Below are 26,976 nucleotides of genomic sequence, written 5' to 3'. Positions count from 1 at the left end.
GGCCTCTGCTCTGAAGGAGGTCAGCCTTCCCAAGGCATTAAAACAGCTGGGAACTCATCTGAGCAGACAGCAGCTGGCAGGAGCTGGGGTGATTAAATGATGTGTAACTGAGAATCCTCTGGGGTCAGAGCGCTTAGAGCAGCCAGAAAAACCCCACAGAGGGATCCTGTCCTGGAGCAGGGAGGGAAACACTCAGGAACAGCACACAGATCCTGGAGAATGGAGGGAAACACTCAGGAACAGCACACAGGTCCTGGAGAATGGAGGGAAACACTCAGGAACAGCACACAGGTCCTGGAGAATGGAGGGAAACACTCAGGAACAGCACACAGATCACGGAGAATGGAGGGAAACACTCAGGAACAGCACACAGGTCCTGGAGAATGGAGGGAAACACTCAGGAACAGCACACAGGTCCTGGAGCAGGGAGGGAAACACTCAGGAACAGCACACAGGTCCTGGAGAATGGAGGGAAACACTCAGGAACAGCACACAGATCCTGGAGAATGGAGGGAAACACTCAGGAACAGCACACAGGTCCTGGAGAATGGAGGGAAACACTCAGGAACAGCACACAGGTCCTGGAGAATGGAGGGAAACACTCAGGAACAGCACACAGGTCCTGGAGAATGGAGGGAAACACTCAGGAACAGCACACAGGTCCTGGAGAATGGAGGGAAACACTCAGGAACAGCACACAGGTCCTGGAGAATGGAGGGAAACACTCAGGAACAGCACACAGGTCCTGGAGAATGGAGGGAAACACTCAGGAACAGCACACAGGTCCTGGAGAATGGAGGGAAACACTCAGGAACAGCACACAGGTCCTGGAGAATGGAGGGAAACACTCAGGAACAGCACACAGGTCCTGGAGAATGGAGGGAAACACTCAGGAACAGCACACAGATCATGGAGAATGGAGGGAAACACTCAGGAACAGCACACAGATCACGGAGAATGGAGGGAAACACTCAGGAACAGCACACAGGTCCTGGAGAATGGAGGGAAACACTCAGGAACAGCACACAGGTCCTGGAGAATGGAGGGAAACACTCAGGAACAGCACACAGATCATGGAGAATGGAGGGAAACACTCAGGAACAGCACACAGGTCCTGGAGCCACCGATTGACCAGTTTAAGGAAAAACCTCGTGTGGGCTCTGAAAGTGCCCCACCCTCTGACAGCCAGATGATGGAAAATCTCTTAGAAATGGGTTTTTCTCTGCTCATCCCACTTCAAAGTTTTGCTGCAGTCTCTGTTCTTGGCCCTTGCAGAAAAAAAAAAAAAAAAAAAGTAACTCTGGATCTTCTCTGATGCTTTTATGGCTCCTGGAGTGGAACCCCACAGCTCCAACTCAACACCTGAATTAATTCACCTCTGCTGAACCAGCAGACACTGCTCTTAAATCAGCACTTATTTCAGAGCTAGAGCAGGGGGAAAAACCCTCTCAAAGGGATTTTGGGACACGTTTATGAATATTAGAACTCTATAAATATAAAAGGGAACATAAGGAAATAGAAATATTCTCATAGGGTGACATTTTCAGCCCATTTCTGCTTTCACCAAATTAAAATAGTTGCCTGGTTCTTATTGTGGATCACGTGGGCCTCTCAACTTTGTCACCTTAAAAGGGATTTTTGAGGGCTGACATCAGAGCTCCTTTTTTGTCACTTCTAACAGGAAAATGGTGATTCATGCCAGGGAAGGCAGCAAACCCCACAGGACATGGGTCACTGGGATGTGTCACCTGCCCTGTCTCCGTGTTCTCACCTCATCAGCTCTCCAAAAATTAAGAACCTTCCTCCATTCTCCAAAGTTTCCCTGAGAAAGAGTAAGACCCAAATGTCCTTATTGCCAAGGACACCTCTGTCCCCTCTCCTTTTGTCCCTTCCCTGAGACCCCTCAGCTCACTGAACCAGCACGGAGCTGGGAAAGGAAGAAAAACTCCAATTTTTGATGTGTTTTGGCTCTTCCCACAAGGACGAAGCTGGAAGCAGCCAGGAAACCACCGAGTCCTCTGCAAAAAAGAAAGTTGATGGGCAAAGGCTGTGCCAGACAAACTCCTGCTGCTGTTCCTGCTGGATGTACCTGCCCAACGAATCCTGGAGACTCAGGGAAAGTCACCTTCACTGATTCACTGGAATTTGTGTGCTCAGGGCAAGGTGTGGAGCCTCAGGATGTGACAAACTGGGAACAGTCAGGCTGGGGGAGCAAGGAGCCAACATTATCCCACGGAAACCTCTCCAACATTGATTGAGGCACTGCAAAAGCCACCTGGGAGACCCTGCTCTGCCTCCATTCCACCTTTTTGCTGGAAAATTAACCAGCAGGGACAAAGCAGCCCAAAATGAGAGAGACAAGGAAGAGCAGGGCACACATGGTGCAGGGCCCGGCCAAACCTCCACCCCCACCAGGTGTCCAGTGAGGGTCAGGCAGCGGGATGACAAACAGGATTATGGAAAACACGGGAGGGAAAGCAGCTGCTCCTGTGCAGCCCTGCTGTCACAGCCAGGCCAGCAGGGAAGCAGACCAAGAGCAGCTCTTTGATGTCACAAACAGAAGGTCCCTGCTGACGTTGGGGAGCTGTGGCCTGACCTCCTGCTCTCCCAGGGTCAGGCAACACTTCACTGCTCCCAGTCTGCTCCCAGTAAAGCCCAGCCAGGGATGCTGGGCTGGAGTGTGGTGGGAACTGGCACAGGGGAAGGAGAGGGATGAACTGAGAGCCAAGCAGAGCAGATCCACCTGTCAGCGTTCAGGAACACCCAGAATCACGGGATATGATTCCATGCAGGTGCTTTTATTGAGAGCTCTGGGAGTCAGGGGTACCGACCCAAATCTGACTCCGACACGGCTTTCGAGCTGAACGTATTTTATATTCTATCGTTATATAACTTACATATTAATTATTAAACTTATATTGTTCTATTGTATACATTGCTATGAGTTCCTCATGATCTTTCTTAGGTCCCTGACCACAGTTTCTCATGATTATTCTTACAATTAAACAGTAGTTATATTTAATGACTAAACAATCATCACATCTAACAATTATATCATTTATCATGTACTAGCTGCACAGGTGCAGTGCTAGTAAGGTACAAAGTCTTCCTGTACTCAGGGTATTTATTTTCTTTTCAGGGCCTACTAAGCTTAATTTTCCTTTTAACTGCAAATCCCCATGATTTTCAACCCTTTTACTATCACACCCTGCTCCAAATGTGGGAGGGGGAGGTGCCAGGGCACCTCCAGGGATGGAGCAGAAGGAACAGGCATCAGTTTGCTCTGTCTCCTCACATTTAGTGCCGAGGACCCTAAAGCCACCCCTGCCGCGGGCGGGGACACCTCCCACCATTCCTGGGACACTGCCAGGGGCCGCACAGCTTCTCTGGACACCCTGCCCGCCCTCAGAGGGAATTATTCCTCCCTGATACCCAACCTATCCCTGCACTGTCAAGCCTTTCCCTGCTGTTGTGCTGCTCCCTGCCCTTGCAAAGCCCCTGAGCATCCCTCCCATGTGCCAGCACTGCCTCCAGCTGAAGGCTGGGAGCAGGAAGGTGCAGCCCCGGGGCGGCTGCAGCACGGCTCCCAGCCCGCTCCGAGCTGCCCCTCCGCTGCAGGAGCTGCTGCAGGAGCTGCTGCAGCGGAGCTGCCGTGGCTGCCCAGCCGTGCAAGAAGCAGCAGAGGCTCTCCCCCTCGCCGCAGCTCCCTCCGAGCTCAGGCACGGCTCAGCCGGGGCGATGTCGTGAGCGGCGGCGCTGCCAACTTCGCTGCAGCCGGTGCGTGTGCCTGGAGCTGCTGCTCCCAGCCAAGCCCTGCCGCTCGGGAAAGGAAATCTGGGAAAAGTCACTTCCAGCCCAAAAAACCCAGGCAGTTCTCAGCTCGCCGGGGGCGTCGGGAAGCAGAAATAGCAGCGAAAAGGGCTCGACGCCAAACGCGGGTCGAGAGAGGGATCGAACAGCTCAGGAGCGGCACGAAAAGCACCGCTTTGGGACGGCGAGGAGCCCTAAATGCGGAATTTAGGTGGCGCAGGAAGGCAAACTGGATGTGCTGGTGGCCAGCAGAGCCTGCAAACGCTTCCCAGCTTCGGGCAGGAGCATCTGCGATCCGGCTAATCCGCGGTTATCCCGGAGGATTGGGGCTGTGGGGAAGGGAGGGCGCCGTGCGTGCGCTCTGCCCTGCCCCTGCAAAGGGATCCAGGGGTGGGAAGGGATTAATCCGTTTTCTTACACAGAAAATCCCTGTGCGTGCCGAGGGACCCGGGAGGGTGTCAGGAAAGCCATTTATGTCCATCACATCTTATCTGCTGCAGACTGAGCACAAAAGCAGCTCCTCCTTCCCTGGGGCATTAATCCTCTGGACAGGATTAAAGGCGATCAGCGCCGGGCTCCCCGCAGAGAACAATCCCGCATTTGCTGGGTGACACCGAGATGGAATCGGTGAGGATCACAGAGCTCGCACCGGGATTAGAGGTGTGGAACATGCATATTTTACGATTGGCTTTTCCTTTTCGCAAATATTACAGCGAATATTATATGTGTCACGTTTGAAAGTTATGCTGTATTAATTCTCTTACGTAGCGTGTTAAATACAGTTTTAGGTTCCAACATAAAGTTAAAATAGAGACTGTAGACATGGGGGAAGTTTTTTTTTTTAGGATGGGATACTCGCTTTGAGGAACACCTAAGTCTTCCAAAGGAGAGGAATTGATGGCTTCTTATCAAAAAAATCAAATTTCTTCAGGCCTTGCTCAGACTCAAGATACACCAGGGGATTAAAGGAAACAGTTGATGTACAACAGACAGAGTTTCTTGTTTTAAATAAAATGTATGCATAACCATGAGGGATGTATGAATATGCAACAAGTGAATTGGGTTAAGGTTATTCCTTTGTTCACAAGGGATGCTTTTCATGACTTAATGTCCGAGAGCATCCAGACGTCCATAATTCTTTGCTTTTTATTGTCTTGCAATTGTCCTAACTCTAAACTTTATTCCTCTAACTGTGTTATAACCATTTTATTATTATTAAACTTTTAAAATTTTAAAAGCCAAGTGCCTGGCGTTTTTCACCGAGGGCAGCACGGGAGGTTCTCTCTGCCCCAAGAACCCGCTGCCGTTTGCACGCCTCGTTAACCCCGGCGCGCAATCCCAGCGCTGCCGGGCCCAGCTCCAGCCCCTCCTGATTGCAATTACAGGCAAGCGCTGTTAATTGGCTTTGCAGCCGCGGCACACCCGGCTGTGTCAGGGGCATTTCTCCAGCTTGCCATTGTCATTTTTTTGTCACTTGTCACCTCGTGGTTGGCCGTGCCCTCTGCTAAAAGCACCAGCTCCAACCCAAGCAGAGCTTTTCCTGCAGTTTCACTTGTGGGAATCCTTAAAAGCAGAGGGTTTTGGGAAAGCTGCACAAGGCAGGCCTCAGAGACAGTAGAACTGCCATTAGAGCTAAGTGGTAGCCATAAGATTTCCAATACAATACCTGCTTCAGCAGAAAAGTTATATAAGTAGAAAAGTAAGGACAAATAGAACAATGGTCTGTGTATTAACACTTGGCTAGTAATAACCCCCTAAGCTACAGAAAAGTGTATCTAGTGAGATATTAGGAAGTTCTAAGTTAAATAACGGGGTTCTGCACATTGTGTCTTAAGGCTTAAAAGCATTGTATTGTATTGGTAATAAGCAATAAGCAATAGGTAATAAGGTATTGTATTGGAAATAAGCAAGCATTGTTTTAACCACAGGTACATGTGCTTATTAGTGGTTGGATAGAACTACTTTGCTTTTGCTTTGTGTGATTGGACAAAAAGCTTTTAAAGTGAGCTGTAACATTAAGTTCTTGGTCTGCTGCCGGGGATGTGAGCTGCTGGCATCTTCCCATTGTCAGAGGCATGCAGTGAGAGTGCTGGTGGAAAATCAGCAGCTCGAGATGGGTTTCCCAGCAGTCCTGTCCCACGTGTGATTTGTGGCCAGCAACGCTTCCCCTTCCTGCCCTGCTGGGACCCGCAACACGAGCCCAGGACGGAGCACGAGGCACACAGCAGGCAGGGAACTGAGCAGGGCCCCTTTAATCCAGGGAATGACACAACAGGCAGAGCGTGGGGACAGCAAAGCCATGGCACGACCGCAGGGGCCACGTCTCGGCACCGAGCCACCTCTTCCCTTCTCCGTGCCGAGTCCTGAGGAGGTTGGAGAGAGGGTTTGGAGCATGCCCACGCACAGAACGAGCCCAGCTGGCGCCTCAGCGCAACTCACCGGCGCAGCAGCAGAGTTAGGGGGCTCCCCCAGCAAAGATGAGCTCCAGGGCAGCCTGGATGTCCCCTCCTGTGGCCTGCAGGGCCCGCAGGCTCAGCTCGTCGTCGTGGATTCCCATGTCGCGCAGCTGCTGCAGCTGGGGCTGCCACTGGCTCTGCTGGCAGCAAAGAGGAGAAGTTTTGGGGTGGTGTGAGAACCCCAGCAGCAAAGCCAGCAGATTTCCCAGCGCCCCAGCTCAGCCAGCTGCTGTGCAAACAGCTCCCGGAAGCTCAGCGATGCTGCAAAGTCCCCAAAGCCACCACCCCTCTCTCTCTGTGGTTTGGTTTTGTTTTTTTTTTTGGTAAAATTTAAAAGTTTAATGAAGGACAGTAGGAGATAAAGACAGTAAAGATTATGCTGGGTGTATCTTGGCACTCACCCAAGAGCACACTTAGTTTTAGCATTATTTCTTAAAGATTTTTACTATTACATTAACTTGTATACTCAGAGATTCTTATGTACATTTATCTTTTTCTATAAACTAGTCTATACATTTTAGAAACTATTTTGTATGGCTTTTTGTGTTTGTTTTTTTATTGTATGCATGTTTCTTAGTTGTGGTTTTGACTTATTTTCTTTATTACTTTTAGTCTATACTTTCTTCAGATGGCAAATGTTGATCGTTAATTAATATGAATTCATATGAATTCATATAATATGAATTAATAGTTATTAATAGCAAGGTCTTTGTTATATGTTTACTGAACTTTACCTTGATTAAACAGTTCACTTATAACTAGATTAACTACTACTACCATGTCTAAGTTTTTTGTAAATAGCAGAAATAAAAATAAAGCTATTTTAACATTATACACATAATATTTATCTTAACACTTGCAAAAAGCCAACAATAGAATATGCATTTATAACACCTCCATCCCAGTTCCACCCAGTACTTTTGCAGTGGCTCAGATGATGCCTTAGGAGTTTAGCTTTTATATTTTTCATACATTTGCAATCCTGCAATTCTTTGGTGTATAACTCTGAAATCCACACAGAGTGTGAGCTGCTGCTTCCCCACTTTGGGCAGACACAACAATTCCTCTCCAGGCCTGGGAACCAAGGACACCTCACTGCCTCACAGCCCAGAAATGCAAACAAAAGTGAGTCAGAGTAGCAAACTTGGAGTAAATTACTTCATTACCTGAAAGTTTAATTAGAAGATTAACCCCCAATATACAAATTTATAGAAGTCTGAAAACTTGTGACCTGCGGTCCATTTTTGTTTGTAGCCCTGGGGGCTTTATCGGCCCAAAATATACCTAAAGGCCCTTCAATAAATATAAGAGTTTTTTATAATTTTGTCTGGCCTCTTGTTTTTAGAAACTTGGGGTAATTGCTTTCATTACCTGAAGGTTTAATTAGAAGATTAACCCCCATTATACAATTAGTCCAAATTTATCAAAGTCTGAAAACTTGTGACCTGTGGTCCATTTTTGTGTGTAGCCTCTGGGTGGCTTTATCAGCCCAAAATGTACCTAAAGGCTCTTCAATAAATATAACAGCTTTTTATTCTCCTAATTTTATCTGGCCTCTTGTTTTTAGAGACTTGAGGTAAATTACTTCATTACCTGAAGGTTTAATTAGAAGATTAACCCCCAATATGCAAATGGACCAAATTTATAGAAGAATGAAAACCTGTGAGCCATTGTTCATTTTTGGGGTGTAGCCCCTCGGGGGGGGGCAGCTTTATCTTCCTCAAACACATCTGAAAGCCCTTCAATAAATACAACTGCTTTATGTTCTCTTAATTTTGTCTGGCCTCTTGTTTTTAGAAACTTGAGGTAAATTACTTAATTACCTGAAGGTTTAATTAGAAGATCAACCCCCAATATGCAAATGGACCAAATTCATAGAAGTATGGAAACCCGTGAGCCATTGTTCATTTTTGGGTGTAGCCCCTGGTGTGGGGGCAGCTTCATCTGCCCCAGACATACCCCAAACATGCCCTTCAATAAATATAACTTAATTTGGTCTGGACTCTGTTTTTAGGTAGCCCAAAAGGCACCAGTGCTGCCCCTCCCAGGTTAGCTCCGTGCCAGGAGGCAGCGGGGAGATGCCAGGGGGACACAGGATGCCAGGGGCGGCACTGACCTGGAGGCTGGGCTGCCCTGAGGCCTGCAGGGCGTGCTGGAGGGCCTGGCTGAACAGGTCGTTGGTGATGGGTGTCCCCGACTGGACACTGGATGACATCGGGGACGTCCCCGAGGAGTGGCCCTAGGAGGAGGGGATGGATCAGGAGAAGGCTCACAGGAGCCAGCACACAGCAACGCCCGCAGCATCCCCTCACCCTCCAGCACACAGGCAAGGCAGCTCCTCCAGGAGGGAATGAGGGTGACCCAGGCTGTGCTGGCTGTCCCCGGGGTGCTGGGATCATGTGGAAGATAGGGATCACACGGATTTGCACCAGGGAATGCAGAGCCAGCTGTGCCAGGGATGGGATCACACAGGGAACTCTTCCCTGAGGGAATGCAGAGCCAAGTGTGCCAGGGTTGGGATCACACAGGAAACTCCTGAGAGAATGCAGAGCCAGGTGTGCCAGGGCTGGGATCAAACAGGAAACTCCTCCCTGAGAGGATACACAGCCAGGTGCCCCAGAGCTGACCCAGGCTGTCTCCTTGGTGCTGGGATCATGTGGAAGACAGGAATCACATGGATTTGCATCAGGGAATGCAGAGCCAGGTGTGCAAGGGTTGGGATCAAACGAGGGAATGCAGAGCCAGGTGTGCCAGAGCTGACCCAGGCTGTGCTGGCTGGCCCCTGGGTGCTGGGATCATGTGGAAGATAGGGATCACACGGATTTGCATCAGGGAATGCAGAGCCAGCTGTGCAAGGGCTGGGATCAAACAGGAAACTCCTCCCTGAGGGAATGCAGAGCCAGGTGCCCCAGAGCTGACCCAGGCTGTCTTCTGGGTGCTGGGGTCATGCAGAAGACAGGGATCACACAGATTTGCATCAGGGAATGCAGAGCCAGGTGTGCAAGGGTTAGGATCAAACGAGGGAATGCAGAGCCAGCTGTGCCAGGGTTGGGATCACACAGGAAACTCCTGAGAGAATGCAGAGCCAGGTGTGCCAGGGCTGGGATCAAAAAGGAAACTCCTCCCTGAGGGAATGCAGAGCCAGGTGCCCCAGAGCTGACCAAGGCTGTCTCCTTGGTGCTGGGATGATGTGGAAGACAGGAATCACACGGATTTGCATCAGGGAATGCAGAGCCAGGTGTGCAAGGGTTGGGATCAAACAGGAAACTCCTCCCTGAGGGAATGCAGAGCCAGGTGCCCCAGAGCTGACCAAGGCTGTCTTCTGGGTGCTGGGGTCATGTGGAAGATAGGGATCACACGGATTTGCACCAGGGAATGCAGAGCCAGCTGTGCCAGCCCAGAGCAGAACTGGTGCTGGCTGTTCCCTGGGTGCCAAGGCTGGGATCAAAGGGAAGAGAAGCCATCCCTGAGGACGTGCAGAGGGGTTACCTGTGTGCCCGGGGTGGGCGTGTGGGAGCTGCTCTCGGGGGTGCTGGCCAGGGCCAGGGCGGTGGCCAGCTCGCTCTGGGTGATGGGCCGGGGCCCCGCCGCCCCCGCGTAGCCCAGCGAGGCCGGGCGCGAGCCCGCCGTGCTGCTGGAAGGGGTGGACCTCGTGCTCTGCGTGGAGAGAGAGAGAGAAAAGCCCCAGCTGTGACCTCGGTGCTTGTGTCCCAGTCAAACCACAGATTCCTGTCCTGCCATAGCCCAAACTCCCACGGGTGGAACTTCCGAAAGACAAACATGCCAGAGCGGGATGTGCTTTTTTTCCACAAAGTCAGCTGTGGAAGCTGGCAGGAAACCTTTCAATCCATCATCCACCTGCCTCAAACCAGGGCAATGTTAGCCTGGAACAAAACAACTCCCTGTTACAGGCACGTTTGGACCCAAACCTCCAGTTTTTCTAACAGAACCCTTTGTCCTGTGGAGAGGAAGGCTGCAGAAGGGCAGGGATCAACATTCCCACGCTCCACTTTGGCTGTGAGGACATTTCCTCCGTTCCATTTTCCTGTTGTGTGTTCAGTAGTGAGGAAACCCCTCTCCTGAGCAGCCTGGAAGCAGCCAGGATCAATGTTTGTCTCCACATCCCCCTGGGGAGCCAAGGCAGCTCGTGGTGTTCAGCAGACGGGAAGGGAAGAGCTTGGGAGTCTCAGGACTACAAATTAAACCCAAAAAGAGGTGTTCACCCTACCTGGCTGCTTACCTGGTGGAAATCATCTTCATCATCAGAGAGCCCCTCAAAGAGAAAGCCACCTGCACCAGAGAGGGGAATAAGAGGATGTGGCAAACCAGCAGGAGCTGGGAGCAGATGAGAAGCCTGTGCAGTTGCTGGCTGGGCAGCCAGGACAGGCTCAGCAGAGTTGCCCTAGCAGGGGGACGTACCTGGCATGTCCCGGTAGGAGCCCAGGGCCATGGCCCGCGAGGACGTGTCCGGGGCTGGCAGGGGCGTGCTGCCCGCCACCGAGTGCAGCACCAGCACGATGGCGTTCACCAGGGCAGGGTGAGCCGGGATCAGCCTGGGCACAAACGGGCACGGGTGAGGGAGGGCACAGGGCAACCCCAGAACCAGCCCTGAGGCACCCGGGGGACAGCCACTGCCACCACTGCTGCCCGGCAAAAACTCTGCCGGGCAGTCAGGGATCCTTCTGGATCCACGCTGGACCTGGCCTTGGATCCTTCTGGATCCATGTTGCACCTGGCCTTGGATCCTTCTGGAACCCACGCTGGACCTGGCCTTGGATCCTTCTGGACCACATGGTGAACCTGGCCTTGGATCCTTCTGGACCCACCTTCTGGGACCCATGGTGAACCTGGCCTTTGATCCTTCTGGAACCCATGGTGGACATGGCCACAGATCCTTCAGGAACCCACGCTGGACCTGGCCTTGGATCCTTCTGGAACCCACGCTGGACCTGGCCTTGGATCCTTCAGGAACCCACGCTGGACCTGGCCCTGGATCCTTCTGGAACCCACGCTGGACCTGGCCTTTGATCCTTCTGGAACCCATGGTGGACATGGCCACAGATCCTTCAGGAACCCACGCTGGACCTGGCCTTGGATCCTTCTGGAACCCACGCTGGACCTGGCCTTGGATCCTTCAGGAACCCACGCTGGACCTGGCCCTGGATCCTTCTGGAACCCACGCTGGACCTGGCCTTTGATCCTTCTGGAACCCATGGTGGACATGGCCACAGATCCTTCTGGAACCCACGCTGGACCTGGCCCTGGATCCTTCTGGAACCCACGCTGGACCTGGCCTTGGATCCTTCTGGACCCACACTGGATTTTGCCTCAGTTCACCAAGGACCCTTCTAGACCCAACCCTGCTCCACCAAGGATCCTTCTGGATTCACGTAAGACCTTTCCTCAGTTCTCCAAGGATCCTTTGAGACCCCATACTGGACCTGGCCTTGGCTCACCAAGGACTCTTCTGGACCCATGGTGGATCTTGCCTTGGTGCACCAGGGATCCTTCTGGACCCCACAATGGAACTGGCCTTGGATCCCTCTGGATCCAGTCTTGGATCCTTCTGGACCCACCTTCTGGGACCCATGGTAGACCTGGCCTTGGATCTTTCTGGAACCCATGCTGGACCTGGCCCTGGATCCTTCAGGAACCCATGCTGGACCTGGCCCTGGATCCTTCTGGAACCCACGCTGGACCTGGCCCTGGATCCTTCTGGAACCCACGCTGGACCTGGCCCTGGATCCTTCTGGAACCCACATTGGATTTTGCCTCAGTTGACCAAGGACCCTTCTAGACCCAACCCTGCTCCACCAAGGATCCTTCTGGATTCACGTAAGACCTTTCCTCAGTTCTCCAAGGATCCTTCAAGACCCCATACTGGACCTGGCCTTGGCTCACCAAGGACTCTTCTGGACCCATGGTGGATCTTGCCTTGGTGCACCAGGGATCCTTCTGGACCCCACAATGGAACTGGCCTTGGATCCCTCTGGATCCATGTTGGACCTGGCCTTTGTTCTCCAAGGATCTTTCTGGACCCCATGTTGGACCCTTCCTCAGTTCTCCAAGGATCCTTCTGGACCCCACCTTGCCTCAGTTCTCCAAGGGTCCTTCTGGACCCCATGTTGGACCCTTCCTCAGTTTACCAAGGACCCTTCTGGACCTGACCTTGCCTCAGTTCTCCAAGGATCCCTCTGGACCCCATGCTGGACCTTTCTTCAGTTCTCCAAGGACCCTTCTGAACCCATGCTGACTTTTCCATGGGAGCAGCCACACACGGGTCTGAACCCCAACCTGGAGGTGTGACGGCCCTGTCCCAGCCTGGCAGGCAGGAGCAGAGCTCTGTCCCACCCGGGTGACACACAGGGACACAAAGGCACTGTTGAGTCACTGCCCCAGCTGGGGGAACTTACGTGTCCAGCATGTTGGGGTCTGCAAACACAGAAAACAGATCCTTGTCCTGCAGAACTCCTGGAGAAGACCAGGAAACGTGGTGAGACAGGATACAGCAAACAGGAGCCAGGCACACAAAAGCCACAGGGATAAATAAATAGGAATTGTTTTACAGGAAGTGAGTCACGAGTAAACACCACAAATAGTCCCAAAGTTCCTTTGAAGCCTTTGTGCTCCTGGAGAGGCGCTTGGTCACAGACACACACCCAAGGAATGGGCTTTTCCAGCAGATTCTGTGGGTGTTCCACCTCAAGGGCAGGATGGAAGCTGGGCCCCAGCTCCCTGCAGCCAGGCTGTGACTGCATCCCAAATTCCACCTGCCTGGCCCTGCCACCATCCCACAACAGACTGGATTTAATGAACCATTCTGGAACATCCCAAATTCCACCTGCCTGGCCCTGCCACCATCCCACACCAGGCTGGATTTAATGAACCATTCTGGAACATCCCAAATTCCACCTGCCTGGCCCTGCCACCATCCCACAACAGGCTGGATTTAATGAACCATTCTGGAACATCCCAAATTCCACCTGCCTGGCACTGCCACCAAACCACAACAGACTGGATTTGGTGAGCCACTTAGGAGAAGGGAGAGAGCTCCATCCCTCCTTTCCCTGATCCTTCTTAAGCCAAGGAGAGAGCTCCATCCCTCCTTTCCCTGATCCTTCTTAAGCCATGGAGAGAGCTCCATCCCTCCTTTCCCTAATCCTTCTGAAGCCAAGGAGAAAGCTCCATCCCTCCTTTCCCTGACCCTTCTGAAGCAGGATCCATCCCCAAACATCACCAACAGAGCACAACTGACACCTGAGCAGTCACTGACTCACGCTCCACAAAGGGACCAACAATTAAGAGTTTATTTACCTCTCTCTTCTCCCTCTCAAGAATTCAACCTAGCCTTGGGTCTGTCCCTTCTCCCACCAGGAATCAAACCTTTCCTCAGATCCTCTGGATCACAGCCACACTCACCCAGAGCCACGGGGTCGCTGCTGAGGCCGGGAGTAGCCACAATGATCTGATCCAGGGATTCCTTGTTTCCCAGCATCTTGAAGACCTGCCAGGGAAAGCAGAGCAGGTTGGGAACGTCACCCACTGTGGGGCTGTCCCCAGAGGGAGGGGACAGCAGAATTCCCCCCGGGAGCAGAGCACTCACAGCATCTCTGTAGGCAGGGCTGCTGTGCAGGGCAGTGTGCAGGACACGGAATTCCCGGACTGCTGCCACCTTATCCACGGGCTCTGAGGGAGAAAACACCACAACAAAGCACAGCTCAGCCTCTGTCAGCCCTCAAAGCCATTCCACAGCCCATGAGACTTCCATGCTGCAACAGGCATCCTTTAACATCCTCAGATTGGGTGCAGACTCTGCAGAGTAATGACTCGCTGCACTCTCAGATTGCAAAAATAATCAGGAATATCCTCCCACACATGCTATTACAGGAATGCCAGCTCAAACTCCTCTTTTTGTACAGTCAGGCACAGCAGGAGCACACCCCAGCCTGCTCATCCCTGGGGCTTTGCTCCAGATCCCCCGGCAATGCCCTAAAATGGATCACAGGGAATTAAGGAAGGGATGATCCCACTCCATGCTGCACAGCTCATTCCTCAACTCTCGTGGCAGCAGGAAAACCAACAGCCAGGTGCTGCTGGGAGAGGTGAGGAGTTCCCAAACACAGGGATTCATTCCCCTGGAAACCTCCACAGCAGGGAACCACAAGAGAAGCTGTTCCCAGTCTGCAATAAAACACATGCCAAGGAGAATCCAAGGGGTAATCCCCACAGCTCCTCACCTGGTTTCTGGTCAGGCTCAGGCCAGGACTTGCGCAGGACATGAACAGTGGAGCCAGACTGGATCCCATAAAAATCCAGAGTCTGGTCATCCCTCAGCTTCCGGCCACAGTAGATAAGGTCTGGGGGGAGAAACACCTCAAGGTAAACTGTGGTGCTCTCAGAACCAGCTGGGGGTCTCCAGGTGTGCCTTAGAGCCCCAGGGGTTATTGAGCAGCTGCAGCAACTGGCTAGGGAACAACACAGGGAACTTGTGGAGCTGAGAATCAGGAGGGAAATCACAGAGCTGATCTAGAGGAGACTGCAGAATCACCACCTGCGTAAGAGCTGACCTCTCTCTCAGCCCTCATGAGAGCTCTGCCAAGGACACAGAGCTGGTGGGAAGCCCAAATATTCCCGGACAAGGGCACTGCCACGGCTGGAGCGCCCTGATGCCAAGGAAACAGGGAAAGAACACCGAGCCCTCCCAGCAGCAGCAGCAGGATGTCGCGTCCCGTCCGCGGCGAGGACGGGCCGAGGGTGTCCCCAAGCGGCGGGAGGGCGCCAGGCTCCGGCGGGACACGCACCGATGAGCTCGGGGTCCGGCATGGATTCCTGCAGCTTGCCCGTGATCAGCTGCTTGAGGTGCGAGATGCTGCAGCCGCCCAGCGGGCACTCGCCCAGCTCGGTCTCCGGCAGGCGCAGGATGGATTTGGGAGCCAGCGGCTGCTCGGCCAGCTTCACGGCGATGTGCCACTCCGGCAGGGCCATGGCGGCTGTGTGCTGGGGGGCACAGCCGAGTGACACCCCGACACAGCCAGCCCTCCCTCACCCATGGCTGCGGTGCCCACAGAGCGCCGGGCACAGCCAGCCGCAGCCCCGAGCCCCGGCGCACAGCGGGGTCCTGGCTGTGCTCCCGGTCCCCAGAGCCCTGATCCCACCTGATTCTCAGGGATCCCGGCCGTGCTCCCCATCCCCAGAGCCTCCCCTCAGCTCAGGGATCCCGGCTGTACTCCCCATTCCCAGAATCCCAATCCCTCCTGGTACTCAGGGATCCCGGCTGTACTCCCCATTCCCAGAATCCCAATCCCTCCTGGTACTCAGGGATCCCGGCTGTGCTCCCCATCCCCAGAGCCCCGATCCCTCCCGGTGCTCAGGGGATCCCAGCTGTGCTCCCCATCCCCAGAGCCCCGATCCCTCCTGGTGCTCAGGGGATCCCAGCTGTGCTCCCCATCCCCAGAGCCTCCCCTCACTCAAGGATCCCGGCTCTGTTCCCCGTCCCCAGAGCCCCGATCCCTCCCAGTTCTCAGGGATCCCGGCCGTGCTCCCCATCCCCAGAGCCTCCCCTCACTCAGGGATCCCGGCTGTACTCCCCATTCCCAGAATCCCAACCCCTCCTGGTACTCAGGGATCCCGGCTGTGTTCCCCCAGAGCCTCCCCTCACTCAGGGATCCCGGCTAAGTGTTCCCCATCCCCAGAGCCCCGATCCCACCCGATTCTCAGGGATCCCGACCGTGCTCCCCATCCCCAGACCCTCCCCTCACTCAGAGATCCTGGCTCTGTTCCCCGTCCCCAGAGCCCCGATCCCACCCGATTCTCAGGGATCCCGGCCGTGCTCCCCATCCCCAGAGCCTCCCCTCACTCAGGGATCCCAGCTGTACTCCCCATTCCCAGAATCCCAACCCCTCCTGGTACTCAGGGATCCCGGCTGTGCTCCCCCAGAGTCTCCCCTCACTCAGGGATCCCGGCTGTGTTCCCCATCCCCAGAGCCCCGATCCCTCCTGGTGCTCAGGGGCATCCCGGCCGTGCTCCCCATCCCCAGAGCCTCCCCTCAGCTCAGGGATCCCGGCCGTGCTCCCCGTCCCCAGAGCCCCGATCCCTCCCGGTACTCAGGGATCCCGGCTCTGCTCCCCATCCCCAGAGCCTCCCCTCAGCTCAGGGATCCCAGCTGTACTCCCCATTCCCAGAATCCCAACCCCTCCTGGTACTCAGGGATCCCGGCTGTGTTCCCCCAGAGCCTCCCCTCAGCTCAGGGATCCCAGCTCTGCTCCCCATCCCCAGAGCCCCGATCCCTCCTGGTGCTCAAGGATCTCCGCTGTGCTCCCGGTCCCCAGAGCCCCAATCCCTCCCGGTACTCAGGGATCACGGCTGTGCTCCCCATCCCCAGAGCCCCGATCCCACCTGGTTCTCAGGGATCCCAGCCGTGCTCCCCATCCCCAGAGCCTCCCCTCAGCTCAGGGATCCCGGCTGTGCTCCCGGTCCCCAGAGCCCCGATCCCTCCCGGTACTCAGGGATCCCAGCTCTGCTCCCGGTCCCCAGAGCCCCGATCCCTCCCGGTACTCAGGGATCCCGGCTGTGCTCCCCCAGACCCTCCCCTCACTCAGGGAACCCGGCTGTGCTCCCCATCCCCAGAGACCCGATCCCTCCTGGTTCTCGGGGATCCCGGCTGTGCTCCCCCAAAGCCTCCCCTCAGCTCAGGGGGATCCCGGCTGTCCCGCACGCCAATCCTCTCTCTCACCTCAGGGGGGTCCCAGCCGTGCCTCCCGCCCCACCTCAGGGGGGTCCCGGCCGTGCCTCCCGTCCCTCCCCGCCTCAGGGGGTCCCGCCGTGTCCCCCCGGGCCCTCACAGCTCCGCGCTACCTGACGCCAACGCACCGGAAGCGGAAGTACCGCGGGAACGCGGTGCGCGCTGGGAAACCGAGTCCGGCAGAGTAGGCGGTAACGCCCTCCGGAGGCGAAAGCACTGCTGATTGGCTGGCTCCGCCAGGAGCAGCCAATGGGCGGGCGGCCGAGGTTTTAAAGGGAGGAGCGCGGCGAGGGGCGCGCAGTCCCGTGATGCTCCCCCGCCACGGCTGCCTTTAATTAGCGCTGCCTCAGTAATTAAGCGGCTGCCATCCCTCCCCCGCGGAGCAGCAGCTTCCGCAGACACCCCGCCAACATTGGAGAGCCCAGCTGTGTGAAGCTGCCCGAGCTTCAGCACTATCCGCTGCTCCATGTCCTCACCCTCTCCCAAAAAAGGAGAAGCCACTGCTCCGGTGACCAAATCGTGTGCCAAGGCGCCAACTTTTTCTGACAAGAAGAGCTGTTTGTGTTCTAAAAAAAGCCAAGTTACCATGAAAGTCCAGTCAGGCTGCAAGAGCCGCATTCCAGGCACGCTTTGCTCCCTTAACAGCTCTTAAAATGGTCCGAGCAGCACAGGGGCTGTGATGGGATTTAAACAGAATCCAGAAAACAAAATTCAGGCTAACTTTAACTTCAAGCCAGGTCGGAATCACGAAACCTTTCACCCAATGATTCTTTGCAGCAAGGGGATAGAGAACCCACCCGTGAAAGAGAGCAAGCAAAATCAGCTGTTCCTAGTGTTTAAACCTGGGAAGTTTATTTGTTTTCCTACAAAGGAACCTAAAGGTGACAAACCTAGAGGTGACAAACCTAACTGTAGTGTCATCCTATGGGCGTTACACGGGGAAAGTGAACAACCCTCCACTCGAGGAAGAGGAGCAGGAGCCTAACGAGCCATTAAAACGCACACACTAATGAGTACCTGGACAAGGGAACACGGGCTAAGAAGGGGGTGAGGCAGCAGGAGGTGCGGGCAGGGTGCTGCCAGCAGCCCCTCTAGAAGCATTTGCGGTGCACGATGGAGGGGCCCGACTCGTCGTACTCCTGCTTGCTGATCCACATCTGCTGGAAGGTGGAGAGCGAGGCCAGGATGGAGCCGCCGATCCACACCGAGTACTTGCGCTCCGGCGGGGCAATGATCTGCGGGGGAGAGAGCGGGGTCAGAGCCGCTGCAGCACCCCCGTGCCCACCCTGCCCATCCCCACGGAGCCCTGCCCACCTTGATCTTCATGGTGCTGGGCGCCAGCGCCGTGATCTCCTTCTGCATGCGGTCAGCGATGCCCGGGTACATGGTGGTGCCCCCCGAGAGCACGGTGTTGGCGTACAGGTCCTTCCTGATGTCCACGTCGCACTTCATGATGGAGTTGAAGGTGGTCTCGTGGATGCCGCAGGACTCCATGCCCAGGAAGGAGGGCTGGAAGATGGACTCGGGGCAGCGGAAGCGCTCGTTGCCGATGGTGATGACCTGCCCGTCGGGCAGCTCGTAGCTCTTCTCCAGCGAGGAGGAGGAGGCGGCCGTGGCCATCTCCTGCTCGAAGTCCAGCGCCACGTAGCACAGCTTCTCCTTGATGTCGCGCACGATCTCACGCTCGGCCGTGGTGGTGAAGCTGTAGCCCCTCTCGGTGAGGATCTTCATGAGGTAGTCGGTGAGGTCGCGGCCGGCCAGGTCCAGGCGCAGGATGGCGTGGGGCAGGGCGTAGCCCTCGTAGATGGGCACGGTGTGGGTGACGCCGTCGCCGGAGTCCATCACGATGCCCGTGGTGCGGCCCGAGGCGTAGAGGGACAGCACGGCCTGGATGGCCACGTACATGGCCGGGGTGTTGAAGGTCTCGAACATGATCTGCGTCATCTTCTCCCTGTTGGCTTTAGGGTTGAGGGGCGCCTCTGTGAGCAGCACCGGGTGCTCCTCGGGGGCCACGCGCAGCTCGTTGTAGAAGGTGTGGTGCCAGATCTTCTCCATGTCGTCCCAGTTGGTGACGATGCCGTGCTCGATGGGGTACTTGAGAGTCAGGATGCCCCTCTTGCTCTGCGCCTCGTCCCCGACGTAGCTGTCCTTCTGCCCCATGCCCACCATGACGCCCTGGTGCCGCGGCCGCCCCACGATGGAGGGGAAGACGGCGCGGGGCGCGTCGTCGCCCGCGAAGCCCGCCTTGCACATCCCCGAGCCGTTGTCCACCACCAGGGCAGCGATCTCCTCGTCCGCCATCCCGCCCGGCCTGCGGGCACAGGGACAGCGGGATGGCACTCCCTGGCTGGCAGGGACGTGTCCCCAGGGATGGTGGAAATTAAGCCCTGAGGGGTCTGCAGGGCAAGGCAGGGGGATAAAATATCTCTTTATTCCCTCAGAAGACACGTAGGAATAAGTGCGGTCCCCGAGAGGACAAGCACGGGGTTGTGGAAGGTGTCCCCGTCCACGGCAGGGGGTGGGAATGAGAACATCCTTGAGGTTCTTCCAACCCAAAACATCCCAAGATTCCCATTCCCATCCCAGGGATCTGGGGGGACCCCCCTACACAGCCCCCACCAGCACAGACCTGAGGGAATAAAGCACAAAGCACCGTCCCCCTCCCCTGCCAGAGCCCACCCACCCCAAGGGCCCAAACACACACTGGGCAAGTTTAATTTCACCCCAAAAACTGTACCAGGGGATCCCAACCTTCCCTGAGGGCTCACATAGACACGGGGGAAACCCAAAATCCCACACTCAGAGCCTGAACAGACATGAGGGAACCCCCAACCCTCCCTAAGGGCTCAAACAGACATTGGGGCACCCCTAACCCTGTCCTAAAAGACCAAACACACATTGGGGGACCCCTAACCCTGCCCTAAAAGACCAAACACACATTGGGGCACCCCTAACCCTGCCCTAAGAGACCAAACACACATTGGGGGACCCCTAACCCTGCCCTAAGAGACCAAACACACATTGGGGCACCCCTAACCCTGCTCTAAGAGACCAAACACACATTGGGGAGCCCTAACCCTGCTCTAACAGACCAAACACACATTGGGGAGCCCTAACCCTGCTCTAACAGACCAAACACACATTGGGGGACCCCTAACCCTGTCCTAAGAGACCAAACACACATTGGGGCACCCCTAACCCTGCTCTAAGAGACCAAACACACATTGGGGAGCCCTAACCCTGCTCTAACAGACCAAACACACATTGGGGAGCCCTAACCCTGCTCTAACAGACCAAACACACATTGGGGGACCCCTAACCCTGTCCTAAGAGACCAAACACACATTGGGGCACCCCTAACCCTGCTCTAACAGACCAAACACACATTGGGGCACCCCTAACCCTGCCCTAAGAGACCAAACACACATTGGGGCACCCCTAACCCTGCCCTAAGAGACCAAACACACATTGGGGCACCCCTAACCCTGTCCTAAGAGACCAAACACACATTGGGGCACCCCTAACCCTGCCCTAAGAGACCAAACACACATTGGGGCACCCCTAACCCTGTCCTAAGAGACCAAACACACATTGGCAGACCCCTAACCCTCCCTACCGCCCCAAATAAGCATGGAGGGAGCCCAAAGCCCTGTCTGAGGGCCTAAGGAGACATAAAGGGACCCCAGCCCCTTCCTCCAGAGATTTATCCCTGAATCCCCCCGAAAGCCCGAACACACACTGTGAAGCCTCTAAGGCCCCCTGAGATACCCTTAACCCCACGCTGAAGTCCCCAAACGACACAGGGAACCCCTCTAAACCCCCCCTCAGAGAGGGAATAGACACTACGAGACCCTAACTCCCACTCCGAGCGACCCCTAAGCCACTCCTCAAAGCCCAAACAGCCACGGGGGGGACCCCGAAAGGCGATCCGCGGCGTCCCGGAGGCTGCCGGGAGCGCCCAGAGCCCTGCTCACCCTCACGCGCAGCCTCTGCCCCCGGCGCCGTCTCCCCCGCGACTGCCGGGCCCGCGCGCCGCGCGCGCCTTTTATAGCGGCCGGAAGCGGCGGGCGGGCGGCGGCGCGCTCGCTGATTGGCTGCCGCGCTGCCTCCCTCACGGGCCGTTCCCGGAAGCGGCGAGGGCGCTGCCGGCGGTTCCGGCCGGGCGAGGAAGGGGCGGGAGGGGAAGGAGGAAGGGAAGGGAGGAGAGGGAAGGGAGGAAGGGAAAGGAAGGAGGGGAGGAAGGGAAAGGAAGGAGGGGAGGAAGGAGGAGCTGAGGCGGCCGCGCACGGACCGGCGGGACCCGCCACAGGAGGTAACGGGGGCACCGCGCTGCTGGGCGGGCGGGTGGGGGGGGGGGCCCTCGGTATTTCCGCCTGAGGGGAAACGCTGGGTGGTAACGGCGAAACGGGGGTGGATTAATGCATGAATTTAATTAAGGGGTTAATGAGCGGCTCTCGGTGCGGCGCGGTGAGGGTTTAATTCTCACAGGCGGTTCGCGAGCTCCGAACGGGAGCGGAGCGCGCCGAGACCCGCCCTGCCCTGCCCTGCCCGCGGGGAACCGGCCCCGGCACGGGACACGCCGGGAAAGGCAAAAACCAGCCTGGGGGTGACGGGGCACTCGAAAAGTGACAGAGGGGAGAGCCTGAAAGTGACGGACGGGACGTAAAAAGTGAGGGGGGCGCCAATAATGAGCCTGAAAGTGAGGGAGGGACACAAAAAATTATAGAGAGGAGGCGGTGAAAGTGAAGGGGACACACAAAAATGACCCTGAAAGTGAGGGAGAGACACCAAAAATGAGCCTGAAAGTGAGGGAGGAATGCAAAAAATTATAGAGAGCAGACTGTGAAAGTGAGGGGGACACACAAAAATGACCCTGAAAGTGAGGGAGGGATGCAAAAAATGACAGAAGGGAGACCCTGAAAGTGAGGGAGTAGAGACAAAAAATTATAGAGAGGAGACGGTGAAAGTGAGGGGGACACACAAAAATGACCCTGAAAGTGAGGGAGGGACACAAAAAGTGAGGGAGGGACACCAAAAATGAGCCTGAAAGTGAGGGAGGGACACAAAAAATTATAGAGAGGAGACGGTGAAAGTGAGGGGGACACATAAAATGACCCTGAAAGTGAGGGAGGGACACCAAAAATGAGCCTGGAAGTGAGGGAGGAATGCAAAAAATTATAGAGAGGAGACGGTGAAAGTGAGGGGGACACACAAAAATGACCCTGAAAGTGAGGGAGGGACACAAAAAGTGAGGGAGGGACACCAAAAATGAGCCGGAAAGTGAGGGAGGAATGCAAAAAATTATAGAGAGGAGATGGTGAAAGTGAGGGGGACACACAAAAATGACCCTGAAAGTGAGGGAGGGATGCAAAAAATGATAGAGGGGAGACCCTGAAAGTGAGGGGGCGACACAAAAATTGGGGGAGGGACACCAAAAATGAGCCTGAAAGTGAGGGAGGGACACAAAAAATTATAGAGAGGAGATGGTGAAAGTGAGGGGGACACATAAAATGACCCTGAAAGTGAGGGAGGGATGCAAAAAATGACAGAGGGGAGGCCCTAAAAGTGAGGGAGGGGAGACAAGAAATGGGGGAGAGATGCTAAAAGTGATGGGGGGAACCCTGAAAGTGAGGGGGGAATACAAAAAGTGAGGGGAAGACATGAAAAATGACAGAGGAGAGACCCTGAAAGGGAGGGAGGGACACAAGAAACAGGTAAAAGTGACTGGGGGACATCAAAAGTGACAGAAGGGAGACCCTGAAAGTGAGGGGGGGATACAAAAAGTAATAGAGGGGGGAGCCTAAAAGTGAGGGAGGGACACAAAAAATGGTAGAAGGGAGTCCCTGAAAGTGAGGAGGGGATATAAAAAGTGAGGGGGGGACACAAAAATGACACTGAAAGTGAGAGGGGGACACTAAAAGTGAGAGAGGGGAGATCCTGAAAGTGAGGGAGGGACACTAAAAATGGGAGAAAGATGCCAAAAGTGATGGGGGGAACCCTGAAAGTGAGGGGGGGAAACAAAAAGTGAGGGAGGGACACCAAAAATGACCCTGAAAGTGAGGCAGGGACACAAAAAAATATAGAGGAGAGATCCTGAAAGTGAAGGGGAGACAAAAAAGCCTGAGAGAGGGACACCAAAAATTACCCTAGAGGGAGGGAGGGACACCAAAACTGACAGAGGGGAGACCCTGAAAGAGAGGGGGATACAAAAAGTGAGGGAGGGGATGCCAAAAATGACCCTGAGCGTGAGGGAGGGACACAAAAAATGACAGAGGGGAGACCCTGAAAATGAGGGAGGGGACACAAGAAACGGGGGAGAGATGCTAAAAGTGATGGAGGGGAACGCTGAAGGTGAGAGAAGGAAACAAAAAGTCAGGGGAGGGACACCAAAAGTGTTCCTAAAAGCAAGGCAGGGCCCCAGAAAGCGAGGAAGGGGCACCAGAAATGCCCCAAAAAGTGAGGCAGGGACACAAAAAGTGATGGGGGGAGACCAAAAGTGACCCAAAAGTGAGGCAGGGCCACAAAAAGAGAGGGAGGGCCACCAAAAGTGACCCTAAAAGTGAGGCAGGGCCACCAAAAGCCCCAGAAAGTGAGACAGGGATACAGAAGGTGACAGGGGAGACCAACATTGACCTAAAAGTGAGGCAGGGACACAAAAAATTAGGGAGGGCCACCAAAAATGCCCCAAAAATCAAGGCAGGGACACAAGAAGCGAGGCAGTGGCACCCAAAAGTGACCCAAAAAGTGAGGCAGGGCCACAATATTGAGGGAGGGGCACCAAAAGTGACACTAAAAGTGAGACAGGGACACCAAAAGTGTCCCTAAAAGCAAGACAGGGACACACAAAGTGACGGCTAGAGACCAAAAGTGACCTAAAAGTGAGGCAAGGACATAAAATTGAGAGAAGGCCACCAAAAATACCTCAAAAATTGAAGGAGGGCCACCAAAAATGCCTGAAAAAACGAGGCAGGGACTTTTATTATTTATGTATTTATTTATTTTTAATTTTTATTGTTTCGTTTTATTTATTTCTAAGAAGTGGCAGGAGTTTAGCCTGAGGGCACGGAAGAATTTAGGGATAGCCCCTCATGACAAATCCCTGCCTAGCACAGGCATATATATATTTTTAAATTATTTATTTTATTTCTGTTTATTTTATTTTTTTTTCCTATGAAGTGTCAGGCATTTAGCCAAGGACTGACGGCACAGAAGAATTTAGGGATAGCCCTATATGACAAATCCCTGCCTAGCACAGACATATAAATATATATATTTTTTTTTATTTCTATTTATTTATATAATATTTTTCTTTATTTTATTTTTTTCCTATGAAGTCTCAGGGGTTTAGCCGCGCAGTGAGAGCACAGAAGAGTTTAGTATAGCCCCACATGACAAATCCCTGCCTGGCATAAGTATACATATATATTTATAGATTTATTTGGTTTTAATTATTTATTTTTATTTAAAATTTTATTTATTTTTATTAGTTCTTTATTTCTTTATTTATTTCTATGAAGTGTTGGGGTTTAGCCACAGAGTGAGAGTACAGAAAAATTTAGGGGTTGCCCCACACGACAAATCCCTGCCTGGCATGGGTATATGTATATTTTTAAAATCTATTTGTTTATTTTTATTTTTTATATTTTTTATTTATTTATTTTTATTATTTTTTTTTCTATGAAGTGTTGGGGTTTAGCCACAGAGTGAGAGTACAGAAAAATTTAGGGATAGCCCCACATGACAAATCCCTACCTGGCATGGGCATATACATGTATATATATATATATGTATATATGTGTATATATATATATATATGTGTATATATATATGTGTATATATATGTATATATATATATATGTATGTGTGTATATATATGTGTATATATGCGTATAGATGTGTATGTATATATATATATGTATATACATGTGTATGTATATGTGTGTGTGTATATATATATATATATGTATATATATATATATATAAAATTTTCTTTAATCTAAATACAGCCAGGCTCCTCCTGTGCCTGTACAGAGCCGTGGCGCTGAGCGCACAATGAAACCCTGTGAGAACAGCACGGCACGGAACGTTCTGGCACGGGGCTGTGAGCAATCGTCCCAGGGCTGTGAACAACCCGCTGAGCTGTTGTTTCACCCGTAGCTGGGGCTGTGAGCAATCCCTGAGCCGATTGTTTCACCTGATTGTTTCACCCGCAGCCCGGGGCTGTGAACAATCTGCCCAGGGCTGTGAACAGTCCACCCGGCCGATTGTTTCACCCGCAGCCCAGGGCTGTGAACAATCCCTGAGCCGATTGTTTCACCTGCAGCTGGGGCTGTGAACAATCTGTCCAGCCAGTTGTTTGAGGCTGTGAACAATCCCCAAGCCGATTGTTTGAGGCCATGAACAATCCCCGAGCCGATTGTTTGAGGCCGTGAACAATCCCTGAGCCGGTTGTTTCAGGCTATGAATAATCCCCGAGCCGATTGTTTCAGGCTGTGAACAATCCCCGAGCCAATTGTTTCACCTGCAGCTGGGGCTATGAACAATCTGCCCAGGGCTGTGAACAATATGCCTGGCCGATTGTTTCACTCACAGTCAGGGGCTGTGAATAATCTGTCCAGGCAGTTGTTTGAGGCCATGAACAATCCCCGAGCTGGTTGTTTGAGGCCATGAACAATCCCCGAGCCGGTTGTTTGAGGCTGTGAACAATCCCCAATCCGGTTGTTTCAGGCTGTGAACAATCCCCGAGCCGGTTTTTTCAGAGTGTGAACAATCCCCGAGCCGGTTGTTTGAGGCTGTGAACAATCCCCAAGCCGATTGTTTCAGGCTGTGAACAATCCCCGAGCTGAAAAATCCCCAAGCCGATTGTTTCAGGCTGTGAACAATCCCTGAGCCGATTGTTTGAGGCTGTGAACAATCCCCAAGCCGGTTGTTTCAGACTGTGAACAATCCCTGAGCCGATTGTTTGAGGCCGTGAACAATCCCCGAGCCGGTTGTTTGAGGCCGTGAACAATCCCCAAGCCGATTGTTTCAGGCCGTGAACAATCCCCAAGCCGGTTGTTTGAGGCCGTGAACAATCCCCAAGCCGATTGTTTGAGGCCGTGAACAATCCCTGAGCCGGTTGTTTGGCGCTCCCCTGCCCAGGAAAACCCCCGGCTCCGCTCCGCGCATCCCCTCCCTTCCTGGGGAAGAGATGAGCGCAGCCCCGGGCGCTCAGCCTCGGCCCCGTTTGTGTCCCCGGCAGATCCTGCGCGGCTCCCGCCGGGGCCGCCAGCCATGCGCACGGCGGGATGAAGCTGCAGGCGGTGGTGGAGCAGCTGCAGAAGCAGCAGCAGCAGCAGCAGCAGCAGCAGCAGCAGCAGCCGGCGGTGCCCATGGATTGCCGGGAGCGCCGCCGGGAGCCGCAGGTGCCGTTCCCGACGCCGCCGCCCTTCCCCGGGCAGCCCCGCTGCGCCGGGCGCGCCCCGGGCATGGCACCCGCTGCGCCCCCGGGGATGGCACCCGCCGTCCCCGCGGGCAGAGCCCCCGCCGCGGCCAGCCGGCCCTTGGAGCAGAGCAGCGGGAACTCTGAGGAGGAGGAGGAGGAGGAGGAGGAGGAGGATGAAGAGGAGGATGAAGAAGACGGCGCTGAGCTGGAGGTGCCCGGCCAGGAGAGCTGCTCTGCCCTGGCGAATTTCCGCGCTCCCAAAGGTGGCCACGGCAAGCAGAGAGCAGGGCCTGGCTCCAGCCCCGTGCCAGCCCCGTGCCAGCCGCGGGGAGCCCAGCAGGGCAAGGAGGAGCAGGGCAAAGACTCGGCCAAGCAGCCCGGAGCCTCGGCGGGGCGCCCCGGCTGGCGCCTGGATGAGCAGCTCAAACAGGTCAGTGCTCCCAAAAACTCCATTTTCCCTTTCTCAGGATGCAACACCCCCCTGGTGCGTGAATTTCCCCACAAGGAATTGGCTTTGTGGATTTTCCTGCTCTGCGAGAGGCTTT

At 54.4% G+C, this 26,976-nt stretch overlaps 3 protein-coding genes across 22 annotated transcripts in view; 1 reads left to right on the top strand and 2 right to left on the bottom strand.

Moving 5' to 3' along the window:
• Window positions 1-2,777: 2,777 nt before the first annotated feature.
• On the bottom strand, window positions 2,778-17,227 carry UBL7 (ubiquitin like 7). Of its 15 annotated transcripts, none has more exons than XM_085588519.1 (11): window positions 17,136-17,227; window positions 15,068-15,263; window positions 14,504-14,623; window positions 13,870-13,952; window positions 13,686-13,770; window positions 12,680-12,737; window positions 10,686-10,819; window positions 10,495-10,556; window positions 9,756-9,923; window positions 8,383-8,505; window positions 2,778-6,406 (listed from the first exon to the last, which is right to left on the bottom strand). In XM_085588519.1, the coding sequence occupies exons 2-11, from the start codon at window positions 15,249-15,251 to the stop codon at window positions 6,266-6,268; spliced, it is 1,158 nt and encodes a 385-aa protein (XP_085444645.1). In that variant the 5' UTR covers window positions 15,252-15,263; window positions 17,136-17,227; the 3' UTR covers window positions 2,778-6,265. The 15 variants fall into 15 exon arrangements, with proteins under 15 accessions (XP_085444645.1, XP_085444652.1, XP_085444644.1 ...); XM_085588526.1 differs by having other exon boundaries at window positions 2,778-6,403; window positions 10,507-10,556; XM_085588518.1 differs by having other exon boundaries at window positions 17,121-17,155.
• Window positions 17,228-17,837: 610 nt separating this feature from the next.
• Window positions 17,838-21,025, bottom strand: LOC110479753 (actin, cytoplasmic type 5). 2 transcript variants are annotated; one of them, XM_077785844.2, is made up of 3 exons: window positions 20,982-21,025; window positions 18,322-19,403; window positions 17,838-18,242 (listed from the first exon to the last, which is right to left on the bottom strand). In XM_077785844.2, exons 2-3 carry the CDS (start codon window positions 19,306-19,308, stop codon window positions 18,099-18,101), a joined length of 1,131 nt encoding a protein of 376 aa, XP_077641970.1. In that variant the 5' UTR covers window positions 19,309-19,403; window positions 20,982-21,025; the 3' UTR covers window positions 17,838-18,098. The 2 variants fall into 2 exon arrangements, with proteins under 2 accessions (XP_077641970.1, XP_021402926.1); XM_021547251.3 differs by having other exon boundaries at window positions 18,322-19,318.
• Window positions 21,026-21,128: 103 nt separating this feature from the next.
• Window positions 21,129-26,976, top strand: part of ARID3B (AT-rich interaction domain 3B) — a 44,183-nt gene continuing 38,335 nt past the window's right edge. For 4 of the 5 annotated variants that reach the window (XM_085588510.1, XM_085588508.1, XM_085588509.1 and 1 more), the window contains exon 1: window positions 21,150-26,861. In XM_085588510.1, the coding sequence (XP_085444636.1) occupies window positions 26,295-26,861 (567 nt within the window). In that variant the 5' untranslated portion in view covers window positions 21,150-26,294. Of the gene's footprint in view, window positions 26,862-26,976 lie in introns of all 5 variants that reach the window. The other variant, XM_085588507.1, reaches the window with a different exon arrangement.

This window comes from Lonchura striata, chromosome 10 (assembly GCF_050655825.1).
Source record: "Lonchura striata isolate lonStrDom1 chromosome 10, ASM5065582v1, whole genome shotgun sequence".
Taxonomy (NCBI): domain Eukaryota; kingdom Metazoa; phylum Chordata; class Aves; order Passeriformes; family Estrildidae; genus Lonchura; species Lonchura striata.
The sequence above is the reverse complement of the archived record's forward strand: the minus strand, read 5'-3'. Positions and strand labels throughout refer to the sequence as shown.